General features: G+C 43.4%; 2 protein-coding genes across 2 annotated transcripts; both read right to left on the reverse strand.

The window, feature by feature from the left end:
- Positions 1-2845: 2845 nt before the first annotated feature.
- Positions 2846-20754, reverse strand: PRPH2 (peripherin 2). Its single transcript, XM_053383294.1, has 3 exons — positions 18376-20754; positions 10379-10625; positions 2846-4673 (listed from the first exon to the last, which is right to left on the reverse strand). The coding sequence occupies exons 1-3, from the start codon at positions 18954-18956 to the stop codon at positions 4440-4442; spliced, it is 1062 nt and encodes a 353-aa protein (XP_053239269.1). The 5' UTR covers positions 18957-20754; the 3' UTR covers positions 2846-4439.
- Positions 20755-22678: 1924 nt separating this feature from the next.
- Positions 22679-25306, reverse strand: TBCC (tubulin folding cofactor C). Its single transcript, XM_053383297.1, has one exon. It carries the CDS (start codon positions 25085-25087, stop codon positions 24080-24082), a length of 1008 nt encoding a protein of 335 aa, XP_053239272.1. The 5' UTR covers positions 25088-25306; the 3' UTR covers positions 22679-24079.
- Between the last annotated feature and the right edge of the window lie 552 nt (positions 25307-25858).

The raw sequence follows: 25858 nt of genomic DNA on the forward strand, positions 1-25858 counted from the left end.
TGATGGAACTCATTAGTAGAATACCTCCCAAATGTTCTGTCCCATCTTCCTTCCATCAAGAAACACCAAGCAGTATTAGAGGACTCCCATTGCAGGACTCACCAAACTCAGAGGTGCTTAACTATTACCGTATTTTTTGCTCTATAAGACTAACTTTTTCCCTCCTAAAAAGTAAGGGGTCATCCAAACCATCTGGAGGGTACCAAATTGGTGAAGGCTGATCATAAATTTGCCACTCCTCCCCCAGCCCCGGTTGCCGTTCTGTCAAGTGTGCATTTGTGGGGGAGCGAGTTTTGTCACTACTTAATATGTCAAATGGCCCTTAAGCTGAAAAAAAGCGGAGCAAATGTTTCCTTTCTAGAGCGTTGGACAGTGAATTACAAATCCTTACAGCAAAAAACTATTTACAAAGAAACAAAATCCACATAATACCTTAAAATATATATAAGGTATACACTCTTAAAATATAGATAATTTTAATATCTACATTCACATTTGCAAAAATAGCACCTACAAACATATGATAAATGGCATTTACAATATCACAGAACCTCTTTCTTGATAGGATAAATATATATTACAAATTAATAAAAAACAGCCATGTCAAAAGACCCACAGGAACTGGAATATCTTATCTTGCATGATAGTGCATTTTTTGTTTCATTTCTCAACCACCAATTCCTTCCTTCCTTCTTAATGAGTAACCTTCACCACTAGGTTGGATTGCTGCTAAAGGGGTGTGGCAGCCAAGTCAGTTGGGTGTCAGTTCCAATTTTTTGCTTGTTCTAAAGGAATCTGCTCAACCTAGTGGTGGAGATTATCCACCTTCAGCAAAAGAAGAAAAAGCATTCAGAAGAACAGATCCCTCCCATTTCTGTAAAAACAACAAAAATGTCTATGTTGTGTCCTGTGTCCTTACTAGGAATGGGTGAATCTTTCAGTGTTGGTTTCTCCCAGTATCTTATTATCACAGTCTCTTATTATTCCAATCTTAAGTTTCATTTTCCACATTTCCACATCTGTTTGAAAATCCTTTCTTTAAAAAAAAAATCCTCATGAATATTCACACACAATTTAAGTGCAAATTTTGTGTGCAATTTTGATGAATATATACATTCTTGCAGTGCATTTTTTGTAACATGCATTTTTGTAAGTTATTTTCACGAATACTGTATGCCTATTTTCATGCACAATTCCCCCTAAAACATGCATTTTTTAACACATTTCTTGGCTGGAGAACTTCACTGCAAAATTTACATAAGTACAAATTTTATAAAATGGTTGTGTTTCTATTTGTGTATTGTTTCAGAAAGTATGAATTAGGTAGGTACACTTTTCAATGTGACTTCAAATGAAATCGTTCCCCGTCGCTAGTCCTTAAACAAAAACTGATTCTATAACCTAATATAATACAATATAATGAGGTAACTCTTGAGATTAGCTGTGAAATGTGGTGATTTTGTAAGTGAACCCATATATTCTGATATCACAGTAAATAATGTGTTAAATAAAAACCCCCACACAAATTAGAGGGATATAACCCAACTCTGTATGAAGTGATGGCTGCAGTCAAATACTTCTAGGGTTGCAATAAGCTTAGGTGCAATACAATAAACTCTTTGGAACTTTTCATGACTACTACCCATATGTCAGATACAGAGCATAGCACACTAAAATCTCCCTGGAGAGCATTTTGAAATTTTCATAATTAAACTCATTTCCAGCTGCCTGTTCTTTGAAAAATGTCTCATGTTGACCTAACTAGCACCATTATAGATCTATATACAACAGATTTTGTATATTTAGCTTTAGTTACTGTATTCCCTAATCTTCAGTTGTTTTGTTGCTTACTGGTTCTGCCATCCATATTTCACTGCTTCAAAAACTGTGTTTCAAAAGCTGAAGTGCAGAATTATTTTAAGAGGTTCGTACTAAGGTTCATGATAATGTTCTAAACGTTTGTCTGCAAATATCAAGAATGGATTTGGAAACTGGGAATATGCTGAATTTAACTTCATTTGGAAAAAGAGTAAAAACTGTACACGCGACCTCGCTGATGATGAACCTGTGTGCGACAATGGCATACTACTAAAACCACACACACACACACACACACACACACCAATTTGCCTAGAATTTCATGAAGGTTACCACTGAACCCTTCCTTTTGTCCTCTTCTGGAACCTAAACAGTCAGCAAACCCTTAATCATTACCAAGTTCTTCTTCGTCTTCTTCTTCTTCTTCTTCTTCTTCTTCTTCTTCTTCGTCTTCGTCTTCGTCTTCGTCTTCATAATAATATGAATAATATTGTCCTTGTACAACCTGTGTACAAATTAAATGAGCCCCCCTCCCCCAACACTCAATCTCTTATCAAACAACACACCACCTCACAAGTCAATTTCACTGTTATTTTTCGTTCTTCTTCTTCTTTTTGATACCTGCTGCTAAAAACCATGGCTGTACTCCCGTCATGACTTAAGGATACTACTGTAACCTACTCCTTGTTGACATTCCCCACTTGCTGTATCTCTCCCGTATGATTCCTTTACATTGGTGCTCCTTTCTCTGTGATCACATCACTCCTGTGCTTCAGTTTCTACCCTGGCCTCCTTTTTCACTTCAGTCTCATGGTCCTTATTTCAGAGGTCTCCCCCTTCTGCGGCTTGTGGCCATACCTAGCAGAGGTCAGCTTCTCTTAGGGCCCCTTGCACTCTCTCTTGTCAAGTGTCCATGCACACAGAAGATCCCCCATTGGTCCTCAACATGTCCAGTTAAAAGGAGCACAGATAACAAAAGCTGGGAAAGGCCTTAGAGAGCTGTCGCCAGCACCAGCCTAGATGGCCTGACTTGGGCTAAGGCAGCTTCATATGCTATCTATGCATTCTTCTGCAAGTCCCTCCTGGCCTTCTCTTTTTCCAGAACGACCTTCCTTGAACTACCTTACCCCACAAGTTCACACACATGTACACTACTCAAAATCTCTTCTCAATCACCCATCCCTTTCTTCTGTCACTTACTGAAGATGGTCAAGTCTTTTGGACAAAGTACCAGGTCCAACTGTGTTTGTTCACAGCACCTAGGAATCTGCTGAAGCTAGCTAACTGCTTTTTGCTTTCACTCAGGAAAGGCTTGCCTGGCAAATACATGTATGTACAAATAATTAAAGAAAACTTCATATAGAACAAAGATAAAAATCTCTTTACGCAGCAAGCTCTTTCCAATGCTTCATTCCAGCTTCTAAAATTTAAAAAGTATTTGCTATCTGATCACCACTTTTAGAGTAACAGTAAAAGTAATATACAGTCATGCAGAAAAATGTGTTTGGATTCACAGTGCACTGAGCCAACAAGGTCATTGAGCCAATGATGTCTTCCGTAAGCTGCAGAAAATCCAACTTTTTCTGCATTGGTTCCAATTTGTTGAATAAAAATGTTGAACTTGCTTCGATTATTAGCTTGTGCCTATTAATAGGAGGGGGAAAGGCTCACACCCAAGTGCTGATTTGCGGCAATATTTTTCCTTTGACAACCAAACCGCTACAAGTTGGTTGCCATGATTACTTCCCAGGAAACAGCAGAATTCTCATGTCCGATTTATTGTAGTTGGTGTGTATGTTAAAACAAAGTGAGCCTAAAACTCTGAAGTAGTTGAAATACAGAAATACCTACCAAATGAATGAATGACGTATTGGCATCACAGCACCTGAGCAATCGCTGGCAGCTTGGGCTATAGCTTATCTGCTGTTCAAACCAGTGTGATCTTATTTTTATCAAATGACAAATTGGTGTTCAGTGCACAGAAATCCAGTACAATTTTACTCTCTGTTTTTGCGCATCATGTGAACATGGCAGAAGGTAGTCCTTTCCGTAACAACTTCAAACAACACCTGCGTTTATCCAAAAAATTAGAGGCTATTATGAACTCATACCATTCTCTATGTCTTTCCATTACTTGGACAACTGAATATTCTTTTGCTTTAGCAAGAACATTCAGAGCAGTGCTTTGACTACCCCCCAGAAAAGTATACTATTGTTGTTGTTTTTACAAATATATTTGTAAACTTAAGTACAAAAATAATTAGCTTTAAACTTCCCCATTCGGTTTCCGGTGATGGGAGGCGAAACACAAGATAGTGTTGACCACTTATTCACACCGAATTTCTTATGAAATATCACTTGCCTCAAAAATAGAATTACCCTAGAAAGTATCTGCTTTAAACTTCACGTTATAGCATTTCCCATAGAGGTGGTTTTGGCTGTCTACTGTAAGGATGCTTTTATTATCCACAAAGTGCTTTATACTGTTCTCTCCGTATGTAAAAAGTGTATGTTTTGTGCATGCATATATATATATATATAGCTGCGACAGCTTGTACCTTTTAAAAAACCAAATATTCACAAATCTCAGTCTTTGGTAACAGTCTTTTTAGCCAATAAACTCAACTGACAGTTGAGACAGCTTGGGTTTTTGCGCCGTCGCCTTCTGCCCCTTCTGCGCCTGCATCCACTTGATTCATCTTACCAATATTTTTCAAATTTTCCAAGGTGGATTTGAAAGTGTCTTTCAGGCTCTTCTCCAGCACCCATCCTTCGCTCTCACATTCTGGATCTTCTGGATTGGCAATGCTCTCCAGGGAAGTATGCAACAGCCGCAACCCTATCATCACCGACATCTGGTTGGGAAACAGAATTTAAATGCCTTTATTTAAAGAATGCGTAAATCCCTTCATGTCCAAGTATGTCAAAGTGATACGCAAAAGGCCATTCAGACAACGAAACAGTATAAAATGTGCCTTTCAAAACCTGGAAACAGCCGAAATCCAGGAAGTCTTGTCTAAATAAAAAGGTTTTCAAATTGGGGTTTAAACTGGTGTAAGTAAAATGGGGGGGGGGGTCATTCCAGGACCACAGTGGGGGCAGGGTGGGGCAATGGGAGAAGGGCCTTCTGGTGGTTCCCTCACTGCGAGAAGTGAGGTTACAGGGAACCAGGCAGAGGGCCTTCTTGGTAGTGGCGCCCGCCCTGTGGAACACCTTCCCAGATGTCAAGGAAATAAACAACTATCTGACTTTTAGAAGACATCTGAAGGCAGCCCTGTTTAGGGAAGCTTTTAATGTTTGATGTTTTGTTGCTTTTTAAAAAATATTATTAATATTATGTTGGGAGCCACCCAGAGTGGCTGGGGAAACCCGGTATAAATAATAAATTATTATTATTACATATTCCAAATCTCTTTCAGCTCAGTCACATAACCTGGCAGCCCAGCAGCAGGGTAAGTCAAACACTATTTAAAAGGATTGTTTCCCCTCTGCAGTAGGCCTTCTCCTGAATGGATTTTAAAACAGGGGTAAGCTTATGCAAGTTTAACTTAAGCTGGTGTAAATTCTGCAAGTTTCCTATATTTAGGATTTCTCTGGACCCGTGACCATCCCAGATGTTGTTGGACTCCAATTCCCATCAGCCCCAGTGATACCCAACAACATCTGGAGATCCACAGGTTCCCCTTCCCTGATCTCAACCCTGGATCCAAAGAACCACAGGATGGACAGAGCAATCCTAAGTAGAGGAAGCTGGCAGAACTTACGCTGGCAAGTTCAATTGGCATGTTCCCCATCCCTGTTTAGATCCTGGAGAAAGTGTGGCATATCTGGTGCTTGAATTGTTCAACCATATGCAGGGAAGAAACATGTTTTTGCCTTTAATAACTTCCAAGTCCTGCAGCAATAATTTTACTCTAGTAGATGTTTGCAGTTATAAACTTTCTCCAAACTGGCAGAAGAAATCTCAACAGCGATTTTCAGGTGTGTTGAAAGCTTTTTGTGGGCAGGGTGGTGGTTAGTCTAGATAGCAAGCCCGGCCCAAGACATTTTGGCACCTGAGGTGGACCCGGATATGGCACCCCATGCCCCACCAGAAAAGAAGGGTTGAGGGGAGATCTACAGCATGCAGAAGAGGGGAACATAGGTGGGCCAGTCCTGCTAGATGTCACCTGAGGAGTCTCCTACAGCCCTTGCATTGTAAAATCTCAGAATGCAAGTGGTAGAAGTTCAGTGAAAATGTTATACTTCTGCCACTTGCATCAACCAGAACTCTTGACATTTTACAATCAAGTGTCTGGTTATCTGGTCAAGGACAAGAGTTGGGGACCTGTAGGCTTTCAGATGTTGTAGCATTATAACTCCCCTCAAGGGATTGTGGGAGTTGGAAGTGGCGCCTGCCCTGTGGAACACCCTCCCATCAGATGTCAAAGAGATAAACAGCTGCCTGACATTCAGAAGACATCTGAAGGGAAGTTTTTAATGTGTGACATTTTAATGTATTTTTAATCTTTGTTGGAAGCCGCCCAGAGTGGCTGGGGAAACCCAGCCAGATGGGTAGGGTACAAATAATAAATTATTATTATTATTATTATTATTATTATTATTATTATTACTATTATTATTGGAGTTTCAATTCTAGAATACCCCCACTCCTCTCCCAGACCAACTAGATTGTAAAATATAAGCATTTACATTAAGCCATGCGGCAGATTACTATTATTATTGAAGATTAAAATGTAATGGATGCGTGTTAGAGTTACCAGGTGAGGTGGGGCAGATCTATGGTTGGATTTGACCAATACAAAGCAAAATGCGAACACGAAACATTTAAAATGGCCACTCGCAGTCCAGAGTGGCCATTTTAAGAACACAGCCGGATTTGCTTGCAAGCCTGAGAGAAACCAGGTCCCTCTTGCACGTCCTGGCTGGCCTGCTTGTGTCTCCTGCAATTATGTCACCTGGCTGCAAAGCCCTCAACTTTGAATTTCAAAAATAAGAAGTGGAACCCGAGAGAATGATGCCACTTGGTAAGAGGAGTGCTTCTTGTAGTTCTATTTCAACTTCTCGTGTAGTTTTTATGTGTGTGTAGAGTGGGAAAAGAATGAAGAGCACTTTCTTCTTCTTCTTCACCCGATTCCAATGCCTTCTCCTGCTGTGTTATAAGGCTGTCAGCCATGAATATGAGCATTTTACAGTGGTGAGGTGAATGGATGAATGAGAAATAAAGTTCTGGAGAGTGTTCACTTCCCTTTTTATGCTAATAGCACAGCGCGGCGCTGTCAGGGCTGGGGGGAGGTTAACCTCATAGAACTCATCCAAACGTAATCCCCTGCTGCAAGATACTTACTATATCCTGCCAAGGACTTAAGTAGGCCAATGTCCTTTCTCCTAGGGCCAACCCTGGTGTCAGGCAGAGCTAGAGGGGGGGGCAGGGAGTTAGAGGCAGACCACTGACGGTTCTTTCTGAGTCCTGAACTGTTCCCCTCTGTCACTGTCGGCATCAATCCTCTGTAAATCCTGGAAGCTCTTTGAGGCACTTTGAGGTTTTTTGTTTTTTTAAAATGTCACTTAATGTGCATACCTAGAGATATAGGTATATAGAAACCTCTGCCTTATTTTTGGATGCCCCCATTTCTGTTCCAGTCAGTCACCCAGGTTGACCATCAGAGAGGAGGATGGCTGCTTCAGAACAATAGTGTCTGGGCAGTTAAGAAAGTTCTGAAAAGGCTTATTCTATTAGATCAGGATTTCCCAAACTTGGTTATCCAGCCATTTTTTTTTTTTGGGACTACCGTTCCCATCATCCATGACTACTGGTCCGGCTAGCTAGGGATGATGGGACTTGTAGTCCAAAAACAGCTGGAGACTCAAGTTTGGGAAACCCTGCGTTAACACAAAACTGATGCTAAAGAAGTAAACTAACCTGAGATAAATTAACAGAGTGAGGAAAAAATGTTGAGTTTGGTTCTGCTTTATCTTAGGCAGGATACGGCCCTTGACCCCAATGTGAGAATATGGTCTCAAGGCTTCAACTTACCACTGCCCCTCATCCTGAGACTAGATCTGCAATGTTCCTAGCATCTGAATCTAGCCTGTATGTTAACTCCTCCTGCCATACCACAGTCTTATCACAAATGTCCCTACTGGGATGCCCTCCTGCCACGGTGGGCTGTGACTTGAGGCCACCAGTCCACAGTGGAGTGCCTCTGTCATCTTCCACCCTGCCCATGCACAGGTAAAAGACTTGATCATGCCTGATCATCCCTATGGCAGGGATGGGGAACCTTTTTTTGCGACTGAGGACCACATTCCCTTCTGGGCATGCCAGAGTGGGTGGAGCCAGAGGCAAAAATGGGCAAAGCAATGAATGTGGTTTTCCCCCTTTGTACAGCAAACTAGCTATCCTGAATTAAAGCAAGCGTCATTATCTGAGGTCAAAGGCACACTCCGGTCAGGAAAAACACTACTGAGGGTTTTAAAAGCAACAACAACCCTGCAGTGACCACCATCAGATCACCCTTTAGCACCATCTAGCCTGATGAACCATCTAGCCTGATGAACAGGACAGATCGTGAAGCTGAGGCTCCAATACTTTGGCCACATCATGAGAAGAGAAGACTCCCTGGAAAAGACCCTGATGTTGGGAAAGATGGAGGGCACAAGGAGAAGGGGATGACAGAGGACGAGATGGTTGGACAGTGTTCTCGAAGCTACCAGCATGAGTTTGACCAAACTGCGGGAGGCAGTGGAAGACAGGAGTGCCTGGCATGCTCTGGTCCATGGAGGTCACGAAGAGTTGGACACAACTAAACGACTAAACAAGAACAAGCCTGATGAATATCTCTGGATTAACTTGAAATCTTTTGCATACTGCCCTATGAATTTGGATGTTTTCTTATGGGTTGTTGCAGCTCATTTACTTTCTGTGTTTTTCCATTGACTGCCCTTGAAATGGGTTTAAAGCAGCCTTTGCCAGCCTGGTGCACTCAATATATTTTGGACTACAACCTCCATAAGCCCAGGACAACACATCCAAGGTAGGGATGATGGGAGTTGTAGTCCAAAATGTCTAGAGGTCATCAGGTTAGCAAAGGCTGGCTTAAAGGGTTCCCTTTTCTTTTCCTGATCTAGCCTGGACAAGAAACTCTCCTTCCCTTAAACAAGTCCACGAGATCTGTAGTCTTGCCTTTTCTACCAACAAGGGGTAGCTCCCTGGAAGACCACTGCCTGGTTGACACAGCTAAATACAGACATCTAAGCTAAGAACATTGTCCTTTTTTATTTACATCATAAACTATTAAGTCAGAAGTTGAAGAAAGTTAAAAATGAAGGCAAAGAGTGTGGGCATAGCCAGGCAAGAATTGGGGGGGGGGGCAGAACTGAGCTATCTGGGACGTGATTGGTCAGTTAAGTATTTTTATTTACTTACTTGATTATGGGGGGGCAGAAAGGAAAAGAAAAAATAGGATGGGATCATAGCGTTAAAGGCCTCTCTCTCCTACTCTCAGGAAGAGTTCCTCCCTACTTCCAGAATATAACAGTAAAGCACTCAGGATGGGGCTAGCAGCAAGCCCAAAACCCGAGCTCTTTAGTACTATTGGGAATGTTTTGTGTGGGGTCAGGGGAAGATTTCCTTGTCTCCCCTCCCCTGCAGGCCCTGAACAGCATGGAGCTCAGAACAGAAGGCCCTCCTTTTATAGTGTAATGCAGACCCTCCAAGTGTACCTATATTCCAGAGGCATCCCTGATTTAGAGACGCCGTCCCAGTTTCTCATTTGATCCTGGAATGTCCAGCTTTTCCTAAAGGTAAAGGTAAAGGGACCCCTGACCATTAGGTCCAGTCGTGACCGACTCTGGAGTTGCGGCGCTCATCTCTCTTTATTGGCCAAGGGAGCCGGAGTACAGCTTCCGGGTCATGTGGCCAGCATGACTAAGCCGCTTCTGGTGAACCAGAGCAGCGCACGGAAACACTGTTTACCTTCCCGGCAGAGCGATACCTATTTATCTACTTGCACTTTGACGTGCTTTCGAACTGCTAGGTTGGCAGGAGCAGGGATCAAGCAATGGGAGCTCACCCCGTCATAGGGATTTGAACCGCCAACCTTCTGATAGGCAAGCCTTAGGCTCTGTGGTTTAACCCACAGCGCCACCCGCGTCCCTAGCTTTTCCTTAGGACGTCCCTATTTTCATTGGAGAAATGTTGGAGGGTATGGGATTATCCGACCCCCCAAGCTGTCTGAAGGCAATCCTGGGAATTATTTTTTTTAGGGAAGGTTTTTAAAAAAATGTTTAATGTTTTATGTTTTCGTATATGTTGGAAGCCACCTTGAGGGGCTGGGGCAACCCCGTAAGATGTGGGGGTATAAATAGTAAAATTATCATTATGGAATGGGACGTCCCTATTTTCATCAGGGAAATGTTGGAGGGTTTGTGTACCGCGCCATTTTGTTGTGGGTTCCCCCACTTGGTACCATCACTCGTTCTTGCTCTTCTGTGTGGAGGGCTGGCCTTTCACTGTGGTTCTATGCAAGACACCAAAACTACTATGCCGATGTATTACCTCAAAGAGCCAGACAAAGAGGACGATGACTCCCATGGAGCTCATCATGCTGCTGTAGTATTTAAGCAGAGCCTCCCTGCAGCCGCGGTTCCATAGATTGAGCTCTTCGGTTTGAAAGTCATAGCTGTAGTGAGCTGAGTTGTTAGAGACCTGGTACTGGATGCAAGGTCGTGGCGAACTCGGGTTGCAGCAGCTGAAGGGGACGCCATCCACCAAGTATCTGCCGTCCACGTTGCTTTTAATGCGGCTGTAAACAGGCAAAGCACAGCAAATTACAAATATAAACCATTTGGATCCAAATGCAGTCCTGCTGCTATTCAGTGCACTGTTTCTCGGCCACAGAGTGCCACATCCAAACTCAGGGTGTGCCTCCTGCATGCAACTTTTCCCCCAGAGTCCACATCATGTTGTTGGTATTGAAATGCCAGCCCATATTTTCCCTCCCTCGTTGAAATCTAGATCTACTCTTTCTGGGCAAAATCTGCTAAGTTAAACTCTTGTTTCCAAAGGCTCAGATGTGCTCTTTGAGCAACCTGTGCACCTGCTGGAAGCATCCTTAGACAGGTGTAGACCATTGCAATCATTGGGTAAAGTTGGGCATTCTTAACTAATAGTGCTCGTTGATTTCCGTGTGTTCAAACCTGGACCCAACCCTGCATGATCATCCTGCTTTCCCTTCCAAAATAATACCCACATCCAATAGCTCTTCGTTACCTGAAATCAGTAGTGATACCTGGAGTAGGATGAAACTGCAATGTTGGCCTCCAACACTGGTGTCACTGCTGCTTAATTGGATGGGACTGGGGTGGAGTGGGCTGTGTAGCTGCACCACTAGTGGAATGTGGCTGGCGCAACCACACACCCCTGATCTCTTTGCCGTCCTGCCCCAACCTCGCTCAGGTAAGCAGCAATGAAGCTGGGTGAGGGGGTAAGTGGTCCCACCGTATGTCCTGCTCAGAACCTTACTCTGTTCCTTCAGATGATCAGTCGAGAACAGCCCATTGTTTCCACCCACTCACCAGTTAGGGGAAAATGCCACTCAAATTCCACAACGCTTAATCAGCTAGTTTGATAATTTAATAATGGGCCAGAAGAATACTCCAATTTACTATAATCTGTGTAAACACTCATATTATGTGTTTGTGTAATATCTGGGAAGTGCCATCTCAGAAGAGGCAGTCTCCCTTTTCTCATACATGGGAGGGAAAGCCGCTTCCTACATCACATGCATGCATCATGGGAAGCAGGGATGGGAAACTCATGGTCCTCCAGATGTTGTTGGACTACAACACCCATCATGCATGAACCCTGAGCATGCTGTCTGGGCCACACTTCCCTCAAACCTGATCTCAAACCAAAGGACATCCAGAACCATCGTTTTTACTCCTGTACAAATTTAACTAATGGTTTGACTAAAACCTGATGGCTGCATCCTGAGAAGTGCTGGCAGAAGGGGGTCTTCAGAAGATGACGGCCCCACCATTTATTTTTTTTGCCACAGCAGCCTCCTGAGCTCCCTGGAAATTCCCCGATGGTTGAGGAACTTCCCAGAATTATAGTGCAACAGTGGAGAGAGGGAATTGCTGAAGATCCGGCAGAGGCACCATCCATGAGAGGGGAGAGAAATTGAGCCTGTGATATTAACCTCAATTACCTGGGAGCACACCTGACTGAATTCAATAGGAGTTGAATATTCTGAATAGATTTGATTAGATTTTTGCTGTAAGTGATTAAAAGAGAGAGAGAAATTGTGTGTGTGCATGCCTTTGTCTGCTAAAGGTGATAAGTCCTTGATAAGCTCAGTGACTCTATGAGGAGTTCAGGGTATGCATCATATTTCAGAGCGGTGGAGCTGAATGAAAGTAAATGATAAAAATACTGTCAGTGAATGTGTCCAGTGAATGTGGATAAAACATGCAACAAACCCGGGGCATGACTAATCAAATATCTTTATATTCTGAACAGTGCCCAAACTTTAGTAGAACCTTGTCAGATCCTTACCAGTAAATCCTGATGAACTCTGATGAAACTTAATTGTTTTCTTCGCAAGAAGAAAATGTACCTTCAGCTTATTTTTGGTGATCCTTGTGCTCCTCAGCATGCACCAGGGATTGGCCAACCTGGCAGGACCTCCTTCCTTCCTTATTTATTTTAAAGTAATTATCTAGCCTTCCTGGAAATAAAACTATGACGCAAAATGTGCAGGTGCCTTTCTAAGCAATTGATGTGAAATGAGATGGCCTGGCTGCTCCTGTCTGTCAGTGTTTTTAGCCTATGAGTGAAGTCAGAACAGTAATTGATAAGTTAGTTGTTTGTACACCAAGCTATAGGACTCCATGCTGTCTTAAAGAGCTGCTGTTTCCCCCTCCTCTTTTCCTGATTTTGTCTTGTTTTTCTAGACCCACGTGCTGCTCTGTTTGTTTTGCTGCCTGCCAGTCACATGAAGCAGCTGGCAGCCAGGTACAACAGAGGCTTTTTAGAAACGTGTGTGTTGGCGTAAGAGTAGGAGTGTGCCACTTGCTTTCTTTGGCCTGATGGCCACATAGAACAGAAAGCAGGCAGCTGCTTGAGAAATGTTATTAAAATGTGGGTGTGATGGAAGAAACGCAGGAATCCTCCAATTGCTGCTTTGATTTACTGCTTGCTGGCACATGGACAGGCTGCTAATTGAGAGGAGGCTCAGCTGAACATTGTGATGGTCAGGGTATGACAACCCTTTTCTTGTTTGTGCTGCATACTCCTCAGCAGGGATTGTTTCATTTTCATTTTTTTGGGGGGGGGATATCCCAGTACAGATACATCACAATGAAGATCACCTTTCCCCTGGTTGTTCCCAAGTTGTTGTTTTGAGAAGAGAGCACGGTGCAAAGGCAAAAACACTGGGTGGCATTCCAGATGCACTGAAATCAATTAATAGAACCAAGCTAGGTCCTTTAACTTCAATGGGTTTATTCTGAGTAAAAGTTAATTGACTACCACCCACTATTATCACCTTCTCTTCATACACCCTTAATTTTGAGCTTGCAGATGACATTAAGCCTCAGCCATTACAGTAGTCTACACCACTAGTTCAACTGCTGTTCTGGTGAGTTTTACTTTATTATCTGTGTATTCTCCTTGTATTTCTATTCTTTCCTATTTCATGAAGGTAAGAGGGGGGGATACTTGTTGGTCAGCATTAAGTGTCTCTTTATTTGTGATTATGGCTCAAGTTTTAATGGCTCAAGAAGAAGTATAATCATAAGCTATTCACGGCTGGCCCTACCATTAGGCAGAGTGAGGCAACTGCCTCTGGCAGCAGTTTTGGGGGTATTGTGAAAGGGCAGCAAATAGCTAGTTATTAAATTTATTATTATTGTATTCTCACTCCCAGGAAAAAGGTCCCATTAGGATTTTCTCCATCAGATGCCGCCAAAATACCTGGGCCAGGCTTGGTACTTTGCAACTTGACCAGGTAGTGATGGATGGGCACCATTGACATTTCAACCAAGGCAGCCTTGGGACAGCCCTTAATCTATTGCCAAGGGTCCCAAACATTCAAGCGTAAGAATGTGCATTGGGGAATAGGGAGGAAATGGAGGAGTTCTTGGACTTTATATATTGTACTCATGCTCTCATCTTTCCTGAATGGTACTGTGAGATGTTGAACCGATGGATTCCCATTGTGAGTGGTACAAACACAAAGGTATAGTGAAAGCCAGGTGCAGATTCGAATTTGGGAAGCACACTTTGTACAATCTTAAAGCCCCTAACTAAAGAGGAAACCCTATTGAACATAGTGGAATCTGTTTCAAGCCAAAATGGACTTAGAATTACATTATCCTACTTATGTCCCTATTTACCCGGGCAATGTCTCTGGTTAATCACTGTCCTATTTTGTCCCATTTTTGCACTTTTATCCGACTTGTTTAAAACTGTTAGTGCAACTTGCTGTGAGTATGTGCAACATCAAAACCCCTACTCCCTTGGTTCCTTATAAACCCAATTTGGACACTTCAAATAGACAACTCCCCCTTAAGTAGAACACACGGCCACCCTAGTTTTCATCTGTGAATTTGGGGAGATATTGAGGCATGGCCTCATTTCATCTGAAATAGCCCTGAATCCATTTACAGTCCCTGACATATTGCACACTTAACAGCCTAGTTGTGACCTCCGCTCTCATCATCACAAACAAAACACCCATGGTTTTCTAGGCAGCTGATACAGTTTTAAAGGGTTCGCTTCCAAACTTAAATGTGGAACTTCATTTTATTCATTTATTCTACAGTTGCCAGACTCTTTCTTAGGGGTCTGAATGTAGCCTTCTGTGAACTCCCATGAGGGTGGTGAAGAGCTTCTATGTCACCTAACTTCACCACTGGGATTGAGGGCCAAACCTGTGTCTAAGGAGGCCCAGCATTCAATATTTCTCAGCACACCCACGTTTTTAAGCACAGCATAATCTTGTTTTCCCCCTCCTGCCCTGCCTTTCTGCTATGGATGGATTAAGAGCAAGCTCACAAATCTTCAGCTAATGCTGGCAAGGGTGAACATCTCATTAGGTTCTCTCAAGTAGTTATTTATATCAAAGGGTATTTCAACTTAAACTGTCCCCACACTTTTTCAACAAGTATAACTTCTGACATAGCATGCATCAAAGTTCAGAAAATGCTAATAACAGTATTATATAGCTAGTGGCTTAAAGACAATAAAATTCTGGCCATAACCATCGCAGCCAAAGAAACAAATTTAAGAAACTCCAGGGCAACTTGCCAAAAACCAAGCAAAACAACCTCAGTATGCTATCTGAGTATAATATTTTACATTTATATATATTTGTCATCATTTAAGATAAACAGTTACAATTATTTAAATATACAATTACTTAAATGGAATTGCTTAGCCATTAGCATATAACTAATACGAACATATCCAATACAATGGTATACCTCGGGTTAAGAACTTAATTCGTTCCGGAGGTCCATTCTTAACCTGAAACTGTTCTTAACCTGAAGCACCACTTTAGCTAATGGGGCCTCCTGCTGCTGCCACGCCGCCGGAACACGATTTCTGTTCTCATCCTGAAGCAAAGTTCTTAACCCGAGGTAATGTTTCTGGGTTAGCGGAGTCTGTAACCTGAAGCGTATGTAACCCGAGGTACCACTGTACTGTATATGTAACTTCACCATCCATCTACCACTTTCACTTGTATTTAGGGACCAATTCAAAGAAAATTAGCCATGCTTAAATTCCACCGAAAGTAATGGGATTAATTTAATTGCAGTGGGCTTGTCCCATTGATTTCAGTGTGATTTAGGCCACACTTACCAAGGATCAGGCCCCTCTGACAACCAATGGGACTTACTTCCAAGTAGACATAGACTGAACTGTATTGTAACACATTAACTTTGCCTGGATTGGTACCTTAGTGCCTATCATATTCCAGGGCTCTTTTCCTCGAAGGAATTCATGTGTGTTCACTGATTGCTTTGGGAAATACCTAATTGAGTTGGAAATGAATTCCTTCCTTACTGTCATCTTATAGTATTTAATGGTGTTCCTGAGCAACACGGTACAGCATCCCAGAAAGATCCTTGTTTAATGAAAAGCTAACAAGAATTGCAGCAGCCATAAAATTCGTATAAATTCTGTTTTAATTTGTGGTTGATTCGTTAAAATTTGGAAAATCAATAAAAATGATTTGGAAAAAAGAGAAAGTATTGTGGCAGCCATGGTTTACAAAGTCTTGTCAGGCGCAATGCACAAGGCGTTTCTTCTCTAGGACTTCCATTGAAATGAATGGAGCTTGTGTGCCTAGTGAGCTATGCCCAACAATGTTAGAAAAGAAACATTAATATTTGGTTATTAAATGGAAACCAGAGTTTGATATAGGCACATAAAAGTTCACAGAAGAAAAGGGCTGTTAACTCTGGTCACTGCAGGTGAAAAAGAACCCAGCCCATTATTTTTAATGGGGCATTTCTAGGAAGCACCACAGCGAATGATGCCTTTTCACGGTTTGCAACAATAGAGGCTTCTCATGTGATGAGCTGCACTCCTCTGCCACAGGCTGGAAAGCTTAGGAGCTGGAAGAGCTTTATAAAATCCTGAATTTTTCAGCAATTCACTGATTAGCCTTTGACAACTCTTTTAATCTCCCCAGTTGCCAGAGGCCATGCTAATTTATAACCTGGGGGGTGCTTGTCTCTTTTTTTCTGCTGATTGCAGTGTATAACAGTGGGGAGAAGTGTTGCTATATCCATATATTCTGGCAGGTTGAGAGGAGTTCCCTACCAGGACAGACTTTGCTCGTGTGCTCAAGACATCGATTCCATAAAACATATTTTGCTGCACTGTGTGAAATATGAGCAAGCCAGGGCTGAACTGATATTACCCTTGCTGGTACCTTTCCCGGGAAAATCAGAGGCTCACTATGTCAGGTTCCTATTGGAAGACCGGACAAACGCTAGAACATTAGCAGTGGCAAAGTTTTTATCGGTGGTTGCCAGAACCAATGATCCCTATCTTTAAGTCTGAACAAAATGCTTGTTTAACCTGGAGGTAGACTGTCTGAATTGTGCATTGCTTTGTAACGATTTGTTGGGTCTCTGGACTGTAATAAAGATTGATTGATATATTCACATTCTATCCCTGCATGAAAGTGGTGTGGGACGGGTGACTACAACTCTCATGTTTTCCTTTAGTGCCAAACTATAACTTGAGTAAGCTTTTCTTAAAAAGGAGTGGGGGGGGGGGAGCAAACATGTGGTGCCCTGATCCACATTAAGAAGTGCAGTGAGTGGGAGGAGGAATTTAATGCCAGGAAATCCCACCAGTCTATTTACCTCCAAATGGGCTGTGTGCCGTAAATGTGCGACACTTATTTTGTGACATTCAGAAGCGCTGAAAGTACTTGCTGCTATGTTGTTGAGTTTCTTTTGCAAAATTACCTTGGCTATAATTTTACCCGGTGTGTGTTTTCCCACCAGTAAATTACCCAGACCTCTTCATAGCATGTACAGTGATTATGCGGTACTTGAAAAACATCGCTAGCAAAACATACTATCCGAAGCAAGACCCATGAAGCATCTCAATGTCCAGGCATGCTGTAAGGGAGCAACAACAAGGACTGCGAGATCTGCAAAACCATCAAAGACAATCTGCCCAGCTGGTTTGATAAAATCAACTGAGACAGGGTCTGCGTCTCTCTGAATGCATGCCCGTTTTGCACAGCCCTACGATTCCATCTGTTCAATAAGCCAAGAAAGCCAATAATAGCCACAGAGCGACTTAACAGAGGTCAAGACAAACGTTAGAGCTCAGTGCAAGCAGGAAGCTCTCCTGCACAGCCCCTGCTGAAATGAACAAGAGCCACGTTAATCGCTTCGTTTCAGTGGGGCTTGTGCTGGAGAACCTCCTTACTCCCTCTCCCGTTTAAGGGCAAAACTGGCACAATTACTTTATTACAGCACCAGGTCCGAAAGATATGAATGAACCTAGGAGATTTAATCAGCCAGCGAAGCAATATATTTGGCATCTTGAAATGCCAGTCTCCTTCCTTTGAGGGATAAAACACCCTAATTCCATGTGTTTTTTTTAGTTGAGTCTCTAGCCATTCACAATAAAACTTTTAAAACAAACCAAACTAAAAACTAAATGACCTAGAAAACATTGGGAAAACACACATTACACTGGAATGTTGAAGAATGCTTTTTGTATTGGAACATAGGAAACTGCCTTATATTGAGTCAGACCCTTCATCCATCTAGCTCCATATAGTCTACACTGACTGGCAGCTTTCTAGGGTTTTAGGCAGCGGCCTCTCCTAGCTGTACCTTGGGGTGCCAGGTATGGAACCTGGGACCTTCTGCATGCAGAGCTACAGCCCTTGCAAAGGAAGAAACACAAAAGACAAGAGGCACCAAACGGATTCAGATGACAATGACTTGAGGTTCCGATAGTAGAACTTGGAATGCAAACATGGGTTAAAGCATAAGTTATACTTAACTACTTACTCTTTCACTTCCTTTGAGCCAAAATCCAAGTATCGGTTGCTGATCCACTGAATCTCAAACCAGTCTCTAAAACCATTGTTTCCACAACATTTGAACTCAATCTGGAGCATGTCGATGGTCTTCTTCATGAAGCACCTTCCTGGAGTATCTGTATCTCGATAGAACTTCATGCCATTTTTTAGACCATGTTCTAATGTACTATCCAGAGAACCCCTCAGCAGAAAGCAAATGAGAACCACGAAGAGAATGAAGAGGTTAAAGAGCACACACAACACTAGGTACACTTTCAAGATAGGCTTCCACTTTGCAAATTTAGCAGGATCCAGAGAATCGTAACAGATCTTGCCTGCAAGACCATTGAACACAGAGGCTAGGAGACCCACCAAGATCAAGGAATTCGGCACAAAGTGGCTTTCAGAGTTGTCCATCACTTCACTTCGTTTCCTGAGCTCAATTTTCAGGAACAATCCCATAGAGAAGACAACGATCCCAGCAAACAAGGAGAACCAGTTCATGAGCCATAGTCCTTGCGCTAGTTTTACTCTTTTCTTCTGGTTGAACTTGACTTTCATCACAGCCATCTTTGGAGTGTTAGGCTCACCAAGACTTCACAAAAATTAATCCTGTTTTGGAAAAGAGGACAACTTCAGGAAGATCTGCCACCATTCAGGCCTTGAAGATTCCAAATGGCGTTGCTCTAACTGAGCCATGGTTTGGCCCCTCCATCTTGCCGATCCTGAAGGAGGAGAAACGTGGGTGGGTTTTCCAAGGGGCAAGAATCAACAAATTTCACAATAAATAAAAAAAGGATTATTGGCAAATAGCACATGCAACTATTTCTAGTGGTCCCTTCCATGCAAAGGAGAAACAGCTTCAAGGTTTCAAATGATTAAAGCTGGATCTACAATGCGTCATTCTAATACTAATCAGCGTGATCCAATTTAGAGAAATCTCTGCCAGCAGATGAGCAATGGAAATAATCCCTCATTTTACTAGTTAGTGGATTTGTGCTTTCACATGATATGTTACAGCACACTGCAGTTGAAAACCAAGTTATTTCAAGGATGTCCCATTCCTAGGCTCTTTTTGGGAGAAAAGCCGACACTCTCTGAATTCAAAACTGGATCAGAGACATTGCTATTTTTTTAGATTATGCCAAGCCAGTAAGACCATGTTGCTGCTTATCCTGTCCTGCCACTCACCTTTAATGACATCCCTCTGGTTTACGTGGGGTTTTTTTTGGTGGAATTAAGGTCACCTTTTAAGAGAACTAAAATTTTTGTTTTAGGAAGCGTGGATGACAAGTTATACCCATCCTCTAACCTTTCACAGCTGGAAGTGTTCAAAAGCATGGGAAAAACTGTCTCGATCCTCACCAAAAACAATTCCCAAAGATACTGTGAGCAGCTTATAGGCTAATCGGGCTGGGCCAACAGTGGACTAGAACTTGAGGCTTTAAGAAAGAAAACCTTTTGTGCAGTGTGACACCAGGGATGTAGTTGCCCCACAGATTAAGCAGGGAATCTCTGCTCCAACGTCACTGCTTAAGGAAGAAGACTGTCTTTTATGGACCTTGAGAATCTCGACAGGGTGTTCCGGTGGTGGAAATAGAACTCAGAATACAGTATGGCAGTAGCTGTAAAGACTCTCATTTGTGGATGAGTATGATTATGAACTGTGTGTCAGCTATAGGTAATTTCTTAGTAGCGTACATGCCAATACAAGGGAAGTCCTTATTTTCTTTATTTTCAGTGCAAGAATTTGTAAGTCATGTTGACTCTCTCATCTTTGTTCTTGCATTCATCCTAGTAGATAAGAAATACTTATCAGAAAGACGTATGTGGGCTACCAGTAGACCCTAACCCATGCTTTTGGAAATCTTTGCAATCCACCTAACATACACAAAATGAAAATGATAGGAAAATGAAAATGTAACTGTTTAAACAGCAGGAGAAAGCATCAAATTCTGTACAGCAAACTATTGCAAGAAGAACTATCCTTCTGACTGATCGCAGATCTTCATGGAAAGAGGGAGAAAACAGAAGCTGTGGAACATGCCTCTGTACAATCTAGTGGCTAATAATAACATTACCAAGAAACATAACATCAGTAGGATTTATGTGATCAACTCATGCTAAAAAGTTGGCTACAAACTTTTAAGTTCTCTTAGTACAGATATTCAATAAAAAAGATGTTTCTAAATTACAGTATTTTCCCAGTTACTGTCACGTCTTCAGATTTTTACTTCCAAAATGGAATTAGAGAGTTGGAACACCCATTTGTACATTGTGTTCTAAGCACACACAGAGAAAGGGAATAGCTGGAGGAAGGTGGTCCCAGAAGGAAAGACAGGGTAGAAAGCTTCTCCCAGGGTGGGAGACTGGAAGAAGTAGGCTCTCAGGTGGGAGCGGGGAGGGCCTACCTTCCTTTGTGTGGATAAATGATATGATATAGATGATATAAATGTGATAAAGGGCCCTCATAGTTATTTTCCCCCTCCTTTTCTCTCTCTTTCTCCCTTTTCATTTCTCTCTTCTCATTTCTTGGTTTCTTACCATTTTTGTAATTTAGATTAGTTTTAGGTTGAAAACTTTCAATTAAAACACTTTTAAAAAATACATTGTGTCCTAAGCTACATTGGTAGATTTCCAGTTATGTGTACTTTTAAAATTATTGCCTTCATTATGACAGTGAGCAAGAGAAACAGAAGTGCACCGAGCCATCTTGGTATAAAACCATACAGGAAGGAGCCCGGATAAACGATGACAAAAGCCATCACTGTAGATGCCACAGTCCCTGTTCAGTTGAACAATTATGGCTAACATTTATGGTTACTTTTAACTGATTTAACCATGTACAATGTATCCCTCTCATGCACTGTTTAGAGGTATAGGAAGTATTAAAATAAGTAACATTTTGTATGTGATATGGCTCTAGGTGGGAGCTTCCTCTTAAATGAAGGTTTAATTACAGACAACCACTTTCGCACTGGAGAGAAACATTACTATTTTTAGTGGAAAATCAACTTGCTTTTAAAAAACGAAACAAAACATGCTTTTTACATTGCCCTGACAATGGCATTGTAGCCCACCATTCTGCAAGAGGTCATTCTACCCCCACTTATAAATCTCTTAATGGAAAGTCCTTTCCCCTTCCAAAGCCATCTGCTCAGTTACTGATCAGCTTGTTTCATCAGGAAGTACTTCCTGAAGTTTAGTCTTCCTAAGTTCAAGGCATTGTCATACCTCTTTGAGCTGCCATGGTTTCCCCCAGAATCCTAAGTGCTGCGGCTTGCTGGGGGCTGCTAGAAGCCCCTGCTCTTCTTGCAGAGCTACATTTTCCAAAATTCCCTGGGGAGAGAGAGGGATTGACTGTGAAACTATTCTGGTAATGTTAGTTCTGCGAGGGGGAATTGGGGGCTCCTGACTGCCCTATGCAGCCTTACCGGGCTACAGTTCCCAGGGTGTTTGGGGGTGGGGGAAAGTCATGACTGTTCACGTTGTATAATAGTGCTTTAAATGTAGAGTGCAGATGGGACCTAAATTTTTAAAAAATCTCTACTTAAAAGGCTAGATGGAAAAGAAAGATCTTCAACAGGTCTTTTAAATGTGTTCGTGGGGAGGGGGTTATTGTGGGTTTTTTTGTTATCATGTTATGCATGTTGTGTTTTCATTTTGTATTCTTGTGTTGTAAACTGCCCTGTGATCTTCAAATGAAGGGTTGTATATAAATTTAATAATTAACAACAATAGTTCTGATGTAGGAGGCAAGGACTGGACTGCTGCTCAGCTTGCCTGTGTCAGTTGTCTAGCTACAGTGCCTTTCTAACCTATGAAAGGCCTTCTACTTGCACAACAGAGCTTTCCCTGGTTCACACATCACAGCCCTCTTTGCCCCTTCTGAAAGCTGCTTCAAGAGTCAAGGGATCTTCTGGAATGGTAGTCATTTCACAGCAGGATAAAGAAATTAGAATCATTTGGCAGGGCTGTCTTATACAAGCACATTTCTGCTCACACAATATATTCCTGGATCCAAGCTGCACAACAGGGATCAACAACACTATCCCTTCTCACCTATAATAGCTTGCTAGGGGGTGTGTGGTACTAGGAGCCATACATTCAATTAATTATTGGAATTCACAGTGCTACCAGCAGTAGAGACCTCAAGATATGCCACCTCTGGTTTCTCCCCCTGCTTGTGGGAGAGTGAGAAGTGGCCTGTGAATTATGTAACCTTCTCCCAGTGTCACAGAGATATTAAGAGGTAAAGTACCACTTGTAAAACAAAATTCACAAGAAACCAGTCACTTATGACTTTTTAATCCGAGCATCCTGTAAACACGGAAAAGCCATCAATATTTTATAAAACCAGTAAGTTCTTAACTACTTTCATATAAATACTAAAATAACACAAGGAACGGAAATGATTTTTGTTACAGTCAAACAGTAATGAAGACCAATTTTGCAGAGTTTATAGACAGGCCAACAATACTGAGCTTAAAGGCATTACCTCTAACAGTGACTAGTTTGTTTTAATCCAAGATGACATTTGCGGAAATAACATGGACAGTACATCAAGACTTTGAAATGTCCAGACCATTTCATATTTGTACAGAAACATGCAAAATGCTATATGAAGTTTCGTATGGTTACTGTCAAAGTAGTTTTCTTGCATACAGCACAATAAACGTGTGGGCACACTATAGCCAGAGTTCAGCACTTTTAATTTCACAATGATTTTTGTGGGAGAATTAAGCATGTGCTTTAGTTGTTTAATGCATGTATACATTTTTGGCTGGTCACAGACCTTTCAAAAACTTGCAGGTACAGCGTTAATTGAAACCAAAACCAATTATACGCACTTGTTCGGGATTAGAGTATTTGTCAGCTCTATGTGCAAAGGTGAGCTAAAGCTTACAAACACCGTAATTCAGCAACATGTTTTGGTGACATTTTGCAGGTGGTGCAGGTAATCCCTCAATGTCTTCTAGCAGACGAAAGTATATTCTATTATGGACATTTGAAACTGAAATGGAAGTCCATCCAAAGTTTGCTTCTGGAAATAAAGCATAATTTGAATTGTTTAAAAGGTTAGGCAGCCACTTGAAGGGATGGTTTGACACCCCTATTCTGACTTGTAGTATCTCTGTTATACATGTGCCACATTCCTAAATAAGCTTATTTGGCAGACATGTGGTATACCAATTGCTGTTAACGTTTTTTTCAGCTTTAACTACAAGTATCAATTTAGCCATTAGATAAGGTTATACTTTCCTCAACACTTGCACTGGTTCTAATGTGTTACAGAGCTGAAGCACTTCACCATCCAAAGCACTATCTTTTTTTAAACCTGCACAATGGGCAGATAACCAAGAGTACTTTAGTGGTATGGCACATCTTAGCATCTTAAAAGCGGGGGGCAGAGATGAGAAAGCACCACCATAACAGAATTTGGAGAAATATTAAGGCAGCCACAGCATAACACAGAGTGTGTGCAACAGAAGGCGTCAGCACCATTCATTAGGTAACAAGAGCCACCAGGCTGTGTTTGGCCCCTGATTATTACACTGCCTAAACCAATACCGGGAACAAGAAAAGGACATCAATCTGGTATCTCTAACTGCATCCTTTGGTAAGCCGTTTCCAGAATGCAGCAGGCACTATCTAGTCCCCTCTGCGGAGGCGAAGGGGCTACAATCACGGGTTCAATCCCAGTCCGTGATCCTCTCATTTTCGGGGATCACGCTCCAGTTCGGTGAGGGCTCGTTCCTAGCCAGCCAGTTGAAGTCGTCCACCTGGTTCCAGTTGTCCCTGCTCCTGTCAAGCCGGGAAGTCTGGAAGTCGGCGTCGATGCCCTCGTAAGTCCACGTGTAGGGCGCGAAGCGGACCTCGCTGCAGTCCTCCAGCATGGCCCGGCAGGTCACCTGCACGTAGAAGCTGCTCCGGGTGGCCAGGTGCGTGCGGAGCTGCTGGCAGGCCAGGGCCACGACGCAGCCGTCGCAGTCGTCCACCATCACCGACGTGGACACGGGCCCGCAGAGCACCGTGCAGTCCCGGCAGCCGCGCACCGACAGCGTGTTGGGGTTGCCCCGCAGCCGCACCCGGCAGCGGCTCAGCTGCGAAAGCGCCACGTCCCGCTGCAGCAGCTCGGCCGGCCCCATTTCCAACTCCAGTCCTTCGGCCCGGCTGAAGCCGCACCCGGGTTCCTCCTCCTCCTCCTCCGCCCGGCTTGGCTGACCCTCCTGCGTCGAAGGCACTGGCGGCGGCGGGGGCGCCTCCTGGGCCTCCTTCCTGAGGCCCTTCTTGAAGGCGAAGCGCTTCTTGGGCTGCAACTGGAGGCGCCGCTCGGCCAGCGCGTCCTGGAGCCTCCCCAGCGCCGCCTGCGCCTGGCGCACCTCGTAGGGGGCCAGGAAGCGCACCGAGTCCGTCAGCAGCCGCTGCAGCTCCTGCAGCCGCCGCGCCGCCTCCGACACGGCCTCGGCGTCCCGCTCCGGCTCCAGCAAGGCCTCGGCGACCGCCCGCTCCCGAGCGAAGGCGGCGGCGAAGTAGTCGCTCTGCTCCTCCCGCACCGCCAGAGACTCTTTCTCGCGGCGCCGCCGGCCGGCCTCCTCCTTCCGCTCCGCTTCCCGCTGCTGGAGCCTCTCGGGGACCTCGGGGGCGATGCCGCCGGCGGCGGCGAGAGACACCCCGTTCCTCTCAGGAGCAGCCTCCATTTTGCTTCCTCCGCCTCAGGGACCGGCTTCGAGCGCCTCGCACTAAAGGCGGCGCCGATTGGGCCCCTAAGCCCGGCCTTGCTCGCGATTGGTTGGGGAGGCCTCAAGGGGTGGGCGTGGCCAGCTTCGTTTCTTAAAGGCGCCGCGCCGGCGGTGCTAGGAAAAGTAGGCCGAGGAGGATGTAGCAATAATGAATGCTCAGCGCCCGGCGCATCCGGCTGCTCCTCAGGGAGGGTGGAAGGAGCGAAACAAAACACCGCTGGGTGTGGCCGGGGCTGGAGGAAGTCGAGCGCTCTTCGGACGGAAGAGGAGAGAGGGATTTGCGGGGAAAGGGGTCTTGAAAACTTCGGCTCCTGCTTCTTAAACGTGCAGTGTTTGCTAGTCTTTAAGGGACTCTTCGGTGTTGCAATTGCAACCAAAGAAAATTGCGTGCCTGCCCCGCTGCAAATTATTTAAGCTCCAACGAGTTATCAGGCGCTGCTGTGTTCAGAAATGGATTCTAGAGTAATACATGTTGCCGCAAAAGCACTCGAAAGGTCCATACATTTTGTAGTTCGCTCTTTGTCCGGAAACAAAAGGTTGCGTTCCCTCACGCATTTAATTATCACGTCTGAATAAAGATGCAGAGGGTTGTGGAGGAATGCAATACATTTTTTAAAAAGAAGGAAGAAGAAATAGCTGTTTTCCTTCAATATAATTAAAATACTAGGTGAGATTTTGGTGCAAATAATTCACTAGATGTCCAAAGTCCGCCCCATGGCAGCATATGTC

Source organism: Podarcis raffonei, chromosome 3 (assembly GCF_027172205.1).
Source record: "Podarcis raffonei isolate rPodRaf1 chromosome 3, rPodRaf1.pri, whole genome shotgun sequence".
NCBI classification, from domain to species: domain Eukaryota; kingdom Metazoa; phylum Chordata; class Lepidosauria; order Squamata; family Lacertidae; genus Podarcis; species Podarcis raffonei.

Excerpts from the sequence above, each read along its gene's own strand:
- TBCC (XM_053383297.1), bottom strand. The coding sequence starts at position 25,087 with ATGGAGGCTGCTCCTGAGAGGAACGGGGTGTCTCTCGCCGCCGCCGGC.
- PRPH2 (XM_053383294.1), bottom strand. The coding sequence starts at position 18,956 with ATGGCTGTGATGAAAGTCAAGTTCAACCAGAAGAAAAGAGTAAAACTA. Across the intron at positions 10,626-18,375 it reads GGCTCAAAGGAAGTGAAAGA|CCGCATTAAAAGCAACGTGG; the intron begins GTAAGTAGTTAA and ends GCCTGTTTACAG. Across the intron at positions 4,674-10,378 it reads TCTTTGTCTGGCTCTTTGAG|ATGTCGGTGATGATAGGGTT; the intron begins GTAATACATCGG and ends TTTCCCAACCAG.